This window comes from Ahaetulla prasina, chromosome 6 (genome assembly GCF_028640845.1).
Source record: "Ahaetulla prasina isolate Xishuangbanna chromosome 6, ASM2864084v1, whole genome shotgun sequence".
NCBI classification, from domain to species: Eukaryota; Metazoa; Chordata; class Lepidosauria; order Squamata; family Colubridae; genus Ahaetulla; species Ahaetulla prasina.
The window spans coordinates 65,924,120-65,932,885 of NC_080544.1; the positions used below are offsets into that span (position 1 = coordinate 65,924,120).

The 8,766-nt window shown below is 34.2% G+C and overlaps 1 protein-coding gene across 1 annotated transcript; it reads left to right on the forward strand.

Annotated features, from left to right (window-relative positions):
* The first annotated feature begins 82 nt into the window (after positions 1-82).
* Positions 83-6,239, forward strand: SLC35G2 (solute carrier family 35 member G2). The gene is made up of 2 exons (XM_058189334.1): positions 83-2,082; positions 3,754-6,239. Exon 2 carries the CDS (start codon positions 3,772-3,774, stop codon positions 5,002-5,004), a length of 1,233 nt encoding a protein of 410 aa, XP_058045317.1. The 5' UTR covers positions 83-2,082; positions 3,754-3,771; the 3' UTR covers positions 5,005-6,239.
* The last annotated feature ends 2,527 nt before the right edge of the window (positions 6,240-8,766 follow it).

An 8,766-nucleotide genomic window follows, 5' to 3' on the forward strand; every position in this document is an offset into this window, starting at 1 on the left:
TCGCTCTGGTTCAGTGCGGCCGGCAATTGGTTTGCTTCGCGCCCTTCGGGCTCTGAATTTGGAAATTAGCTAGAAAAGATGACGGATTAACACCTCAGAAGATCTTAGCTTTTCCAACGAAAAGGCTTATTCTCATATTCTTCCCAACCTGACCTCTTCCAGATGTATCGGACTTCCCCACCTTCCACCGCCTTGGGGCTGTGTTGGAGTTTTGTGCTGTCAGCGAGCATTGCTGCTGCCTCTGGGATTGTGATTAGCAATTGACAATTGACAGGGCAATCATAATTGCACGCTCGGAAGGACCGTTTGTCTGCAGAAAGGACGGCCAGATTCATTTTGAATCCACATTGTGTGTGTGGGGAGAAAAAACTTGTTAAAAAAAAACCTACTGAGACACATCGTATTGGTAGAAATATAGCAGTTCCTAGTCCAGGATTGCTCTCTGGTCTTGTTACATTCGTGACTTTAGATGTTGTGGGATAGAGGACAGGACTGGCAGTTTAAAAGAAGGAAGAAGACATAATTAAGCTGTTCACGTTTTCTTGAAAAAGGCCTTGTTTTCAATCATCCTGATATACAGCTTATTTATTGAACAGATGACAGTTTCTGGGTTTGCATAGCACATGTAAAGCAATCAGGGTCGGGCATGTGTGCAGCAAGTCACAGTGATGGGAAAATATGAACATGACATCACAGTGTGTACTTTGCCCATGTGTACTCATTCTCTGATATCAATAGAAGTACTAAAACTGCAGGATTTGTGTTGTGATCGCTTTGTGTTTCCATCCTATTGTGCCCTAATGCCTTTGGACCACAGTCTTGGAAAGAAAGCTGTGTTTTGTTTTCTTGCTATATTTTCCAACCCATAATTTAAGATCATCTTTAAAGAACATGCAGTTAGTGGCTATTCGGAATCAGGCTTTTTCATGGATGGTATCATCCCAACTTTGAAATCCCCTCCCAATAAGTTTGGAGCCATTCTTGCTGTCTTACAATGCCAGGCCTTGAATTTTTGTTCTTCATGGCCACCTAATAAATGTGCTAATTGCCATTGTGACTTTTTTTCTACAATTTTTACATTTTTCTATTATGTTACTGGTTATCAGTGTTTATTTAATAAAATGTTTTACTGTATGTTTTACAGCTTTGTTTTAGTTTATCATTATATTTGTAATTTTTAATAGTAAACCATTCTGATATTTATTTCAACAAAAAGTAGTATAGAAATGTTTTCAACAAATAATTTTAAAAACCATGTTTGATTTTACCAGTTCCAAATCACTGGTTTGCATTGTACTGAGAGATTAAAATCTATAATATGTGGAAGAGTAAACCCACTGAATTCAGTGGTACTTTTGCATAGACTTATATGGATAAGGCTGTTAATAATTGATGAATAATTGTATATGAATGAAGCAAATGAAAATCAAGGGTAGGTGGTTTTTTCATGTACAATATTTTGAAGGTTATGTCAATCAGGGATTCAGATTAATTGCCTCATAGCATTGTTGCTATCCTGTTGCTTTTGGTGAGGCTCTGGCAAGAGAAAAGACTATTTAATCATCCTGTTCACTAATTAACCAATTGACCAGGAGGGATAAATCGGTAACTCTCTTAAGCACTTTTGTTTTCAATCTCAATAATGTTTAATTCAGGAAAGTCATGCTATTGATGAATAGGTAACATATCAGCTAAACATGTGTTTCACTGTCGGAATAACTAGTAAAAGCAATACTGATTCCACTCAGCAGTCCAAAATGAAGGTGTTGTCAAATGCCCTTGAGCTCTGCTGAGCATGCTCACTTGCCTCTAATGTGATTCTTTAGTTTTCTCCTCTCTTTTTCTGTGAAGGCAGATGAGAGAGTAGCAAAAAATCTATGCTACAGCTTCAACGTATTTCCAGAACGGACACCATTTGCTCTATTTTTGACTTTCCAGTTCAAAGGCAACAATACCCAGGTCTATTTTCTATGAATTTAGAAGGCAGAAATGGATATACGACTGAACATTGCAGAGGAGCTTCCTTATCCTTAATATACTTGGCCTTTGGTTATTTTGTTATACAACGCCCTCTAACAAAAGGTAAATGAATATTTTTCCAATTTTGATTGTATTCTCCTTTCTCTTCTTGCATTAGAAATTTAATTCCTAGATGTCACTGCATATTTATTTAAGCAAAATCTTTCTGTTTCTATTAATGTGCATGCAATTTTAAAGTGACATCTTTCAAATTGGAATGATTTCACAGAATTATCATAATTTAAATAAATGGCAGTAATCAGCTAATATAGCTTAGAATTATGTTCTGTACGTTACAAGGAACATCATATTTCTGTTATTTGAAGAAGCAATGATATGTAAATCAACATAGCTTAGAGTGTATCTTTTCCCCTTCATTTTCAGTTGATTAGCATATTTTATCTTCATAATTCTTACTTCTTTAGCATTTCATAACATTCCAATAATATTATCTCTTACAAATATTTTACAATTATAAACAGTCATGCTTGAGCTTGAATAGATTGAAAGGAATTCATTTAAATCACCATCTGGGATTTATATTAGCATTTCAAACTGATAGTATAGTAGTTGGAAGCACATATCAGCACCACAAATATTGGAAAAGCTACCACTGCTAAAGCTATAGCCTGGTGTGAAAACAAGTGGAGAAGAAATGGAACCTAGTGACTTATATATTTCACATTTTTAGAAGCTAAAGAGATGACTGTATTAATATAGCGGCAACAACATAATATAGTATTTTGAATAACCTATGATATTGGAGCACAATGGACATGTTTAGATGCATCCGCCTTATCAATGACTATTAGCTGATATATGCTGTCTCTTAGAATATAAAACAACATGCTTTTGAACATCAGATCTTAGAAAAACAATGAAAAGGATCTGTTTTATGTTTACCATGGGCCTCTGCTGGGAAACAAGATCCAGCATTGATTAGGGCTTTAGTTTGATCCAACTCTTTCATGTTTAAATGTAATAATGTCTATGAAAAGTCTATGAAAATGTAAAGAATAATCTACATTCTTTCAAGAAGCCATTGTAAATATACAATATTGTTTGTTACTTGCCCTCAATGCAGTTACACATATTTAACAATCCTAACTATGTCAAAATATGTTTAGTGGCACCAACTGATCTGTTATATACAGCCATAAAAACTGATTTACCTTTAAGTATATTCGGATTCAGAGCAAAATTAATTCTAATTAGATTTTTAAAACCCATCAGATTCAATCATTTCCTAAAAATATTTGGAAGCAGATGCAGCAAGAAAGATAAATATCCAGCATATGAAAGACATATGAAATTGTCTAAATTAGCAGTTTGGTGAAGTGGTTAAGGCACCAGGCTAGAAATTGAGAGATCATGAGTTCTAGTTGACCTTGGCCAATGACTCTCTCTCAGCCGTATGAAGCAAGCAATATTGCAAGCCACTCCTGAAATCTAGCCAAGAAAACTGCAGAATTTTTTTCAGACGGTTACCAGAAGTCAATACTGACATGAAGGGAGCCCCCGCACCAAAAAATAGCAAATGCATTTATGATGATGAGACAGACTCTTCCCTTTCAATTGATTTACTATATTGGGTTTTAGAATAAGACATTTCATTTCTTCAATTTATCTAATATGGTAATAGAATACTAATGAATTAGGATTATTCTAAATGGTCAAGATGTGTTTCAATTTTATCAAATATATAAATATGTATTTGTTTTTCTTTGCAATCAGTCCTTCTTATCTGATGAAATGGATTCTTCCAAGCAATATCCAGTGAAAAAACGAGTGAAAATTCATCCCAACACTGTGACAGTGAAATATAGTTCTTATTATCCACAGCCTGGAGAAGAAGGGTATGAGGAACCTAGTGAAGATAATGAGAATTTTACAGAAGATAATCCAAAAAGAAGATTGTTGAGTGATAGACAACGAACCGGAAAGTCTTTCTTTGGAACAATTGACATTCCATTTCAGACAGGACAGAAGCTAGAAGTCAACAAGAATGAACAAGGCCAAGATTTTATAGAGGGAAGTATTTTTCAGTCCAGAAAAACTTGGGCTATTCTTTTTGGATCTGCTTTGGCCCATGGTTGTGTAGCTTTGATAACCAGACTTGCTGCCGATCGTTCCAAAGTGCCATCTCTTGAATTGATTTTCATTCGTTCTGTTTTACAAGTGTTTTCTGTTTTAGTAGTATGCTACTACCATGAAGACCCTTTTGGACCAAAAGGCCATAGATTGCGACTATTCTTCTATGGAGTATGTAATGTTATTTCTATTACCTGTGCTTATACTTCCTTTGCAATTGTTCCCCCAAGCAATGGGACTATTATGTGGCGAGCTACTACCACTGTTTTCAGTGCCATTTTAGCATTTTTACTAGTGGACGAGCGCATGGCTTATATTGATGTAATTACTGTAGTGAGTAGTATCTTTGGTGTTTGCTTGGTCATGATCCCCAACATTGTTGATGAAGAAAATTCTCTGTTGAATATCTGGAAGGAAGTCTTTGGATATACAATGACAGTTATGGCAGGCTTAACCACAGCTCTGTCTATGATAGTGTATAGGTCTCTTAAAGATAATGTCAGCATGTGGACAGCATTATTTACTTTTGGTTGGACTGGAACAATATGGGGAGCCTCAACTATGTTTTTCCTTCAAGAGCCAATAATTCCATTGAATGGAGAAAGCTGGAGCTATCTCATTGGCATCTGTATATGTTCCACCGTGGCTTTTCTTGGCGTCTACTATGCCTTGAGCAAATTCCATCCAGCATTGGTTAGCACAGTGCAACATTTGGAGATTGTGATAGCCATGATTCTTCAGCTTCTTATTCTACACATCTTCCCCAGCGTTTATGATATAATTGGAGGAGCTGTTATCATTATTAGCATAATTTTTCTTGCGTGTTATAAGCTATCTTGGAAAAATTTTAAAAAACAAGATTACCAGGAAATATTAGATTCTTCTATTAAATGAATACAAAATTATTGTATTTTTATGTAGTGCAGCGTGCAATTAATATGACTGTGTGTGTATAGTACTATTAACAGCATACCATGATTTGTTGTTCAGGTACATGATATCAAGTCAGCCCTAATACAGTTCAGTATAGTTGTATAAAAATGTCTTTTTCAGATATGTGAAAAATGTTTAAATATGTGAAAATTATGAAAATCATATTCTTAGATAGTATACAGAAAGTGCCAAAGATTAATATAGACAGTTTTTGTTATGAAAATAGTATGTCTATGTAATCATCAAGAACTAATCTCAGTTCAATGGAGTCTTTATTTTTTTATCCTTGGAATCTAAAAAATATAATTTTATTCTCTATTTAAAATAACACAGTAATCTTGGTGTGGAATAGAAGTAAATCATAACAATCCTATTCCTTTACTGGTTACAAAAACAACTGTATAGAATTTCTCTTTGATCTTTGGCATGCGGTTCATTACTAAAGATAAAATCTGAATTGTGTACCTGCAGTTCTTCTTTTAAATAAAATGTAGTAATAATGAGTAATTTTGTATTTGAATTGATAAACACAAATGACCATTTTAGCACTTGATTCAAGACCAGAAAAATTATAATTGCAAAGGAAAAAATGAATATGTAGTCCGAAGATGATTGATGTTGTTAATGAAAACCGTGTAAACTTTGTAATATGTAATATTTTATTTAAAAATGTTTGTATGTTCAGGATTACAGTGATCAAATATTTGACACAATTATGAATAATTCAAACACTTGGATTATTCTGATTGTGATTATATGATTCACAAGTGACATAACATGGCTGACTTTTTCTGTGCTCAGAAGCTAAATTGGGCTTGGGCCAATTAGTTTTGATGGAGACAACCAGCAAATGCCAGGGCTATAAACTGAGAAGTCAAAAACTATCCCTGAAACCATTTCCACATTATTTGCCAAGAAATCATTAGCAGTTGAGCTTGACTGGAAGGAAACTTTTACTTTACCTAATACTTACATGTTATTGTAATTCCAATATTTCAACTCTCTATTTTACCCCATCTGAATGTTTTTGATTGTATCTGTGTGTATATTTACAATAGATAAAAATATCAGCCACATGCTCTGTCACAAAAATACATTACCCAGAAGTATGGGAACTAATTCTGAGACCAAGTTACCTGAGATACCTGAAACAAATTTCCACTGAAATGCCAATTCTAAAAGTATCAAAATGGAGTATCCAGCAAATGATATAAATCTGGTTTTATTTTTTTAAAATAAAGGATGATTTAAAAAAGAACAATTTCTAGGAGTTTATAAAACTTACAAAGTTTTAATCAATCTATACAGTATTGTAAGAGTTTGTATCAGATCTGTTTATTTGGTTTTACAATAAATACTAACAAGTATTTCTTTTTTTTCTTAGTACAGCTCATCACAAATAGCAGCATTATCTAGGCTGAGTTTAAACTGCATCACTGTCATAAAATCCATTTTCAATCTTTAAAAAGAACCCTGGAAAGATTTTCTCACAGGCTTCAGATAGAAAAAGCAGAAATAAGGTATATTCTCCTATATCTAATGATGAGAAATTGCTCCAAAATTCTAAAAATTGTAAATCATATGTTCAGAAGATATGGCAACCAGGCCTTTAAAGAATTTACATTAATTATAATGTTAACACTTTTATTTAGTTTTCATGTTTTATATTTTAAATTAAGACTTAACTTGAAATATCAGACGTATTTGTAACTTAACTGTATGAAGTTCATTAGTGCAAGAACACAGGATAAAAACTGGAATAGTCCAGTAATTAAATAATTTCCTTTTTGCAGGATACAATATCCATTGAGGGAATTAAAAAAGTTCAACATGGATTATCACCAGTTCAAAAGGATTAGACTGTGTTCTAGATTAGGTAATGTTCCAAAGATCATAGGTATTATTAAATGAATGCAAAAAGATTCAAAGATCATTGTCAATTTCAGAAATGGCAGGCACAGTCATACATCTCTGTGTAGTAACAGAGTAGTAAAAATTCAACTGGGTGTGCAGCTGATGAGCAGCTTAGCTTGGTCGGTCAATAGTGAGACACTGGCGAAGCAGGGACGGGAGGCAGGCCTTCATTTTCTATGAGAAGAGCACATCTTCCTTCCCTTATCCTTACCACTTTCTATAGATGGACAATGGAAAGCATCCTGCCATATTTTATTACTATGTGGTTTGGAAGTATCATTGTTTTGGATAGGAAGGCTGTGAAGAAAATGGTGAGGGTGGCAGAAAAGATTATTGGAAGTTCACTTCCTTCTACCCAGGACATCACATATAAGCAATTCTTTAACCAGGGTCCCTAGTATTGTTGGGGACATTACACATTCTCTCTATGAACAGTTTTCTTTCTTACCATCTGGGAGAAGGCTTCGTGGTATCTGAAGCAGAACAACTAGATTCTGACTTTGTTAACTCTCAAGACTTTTTCTGCTATGTATTCAAAATAGGTTGTGTTTAGTGTGTGTGTGTGTGTGTGTGTGTGTACGTGTGTATGTGTGCATTCTTTTGAGATTGGGCATCAGAATTTCATTTTTTTTAATGTGTGTCAGTATGTTCACAGACAAAAGTGACAATAAAGGTTATCATATCTTATATTGTATATCTTATTAAGATTATAATTCACTATCATTATCTTTAAGTTGAAACAGCACTGCTATCAGAAGAAGGTAAGTCTCTAATTAGCTAGGCTAAACTAGGAGCTGAGAGCATATTATTCTATTTGTTGTTGTTGTTCTATTTGTAGCTCCCAAAATCAATTATCAGCTAGGAATAGAACATGGCAGGGAGTATATTGTGTTCCTGCCTTGTATGGGATCTTCCCACAAGCCTCTCTTAGCTCTATAAAATTAGAATTGAGCCTTTGGCCTACCCAGCACAATTCATACATATTTATGAGGGATCCAGTAAAATCTGCATAGGTGAATTTAGACACCATATGTGTTTTATACATCAACAGAATCAAAATTCAAGTATATGTGGCATTTTCTATTGCCAATAATTTGATCTGAAATTCATAGATTGAGTGTTCATTATTAATTTCCATTGGTGGACTATTAACAGAGTTGCATGCTGTACTCTATTAAAAATGCTTAGGTTCTTCTCTCCTGCATGACCTATTTATACTAAACTCCTATGTACATGCAATGTAATAAATTGTAATATACTTCCTCCTTGGTAAAAATTAACAATGTTAATTATAAACTGACAAATAATAATAGATTACAAGATTCTTCTTTCTTCTTACCATTATATTTTAAATGATCTGGGCATTAATTAATTTCCAAAATCAAATAAACCCTCAGACATTTAGCAAATTTCAAAAGATAATCCTTGAAGAATAATGATCTAAAACAGAGAAGCAATCAATGTCCAAAGGGATCAATCACCTTACCCCTCTTGATGCAGGTAAACTGGAAAATGTGAGGACCAGTGATCAATTTCATTATCTTCAACAGTCCTGCCATTTTAGAAACCACACATTTAATATCAAAGCATTAGTTATCTGTCCAAGCTTGTACTCCCAAAATGTAGTTCAATTGTAAGATTTGTTCCTGATTTTCAGTTCTTCCATCCAGTTGAGGAACAGAAAACAGTACATTATCTGACTGCACAAAAAGGGGAAACGATAGTGACAGCAGGTAGGGGAAAATGTTGACATGCTTATCAGAGCTGATTCTCCTCGGCCTCCCCTGTTGCTATGGTAACAAGAGACGC

What these genes read in the sequence shown, in the direction of transcription:
- SLC35G2 (XM_058189334.1), top strand. Translation starts at nt 3,772, where the DNA reads ATGGATTCTTCCAAGCAATATCCAGTGAAAAAACGAGTGAAAATTCAT.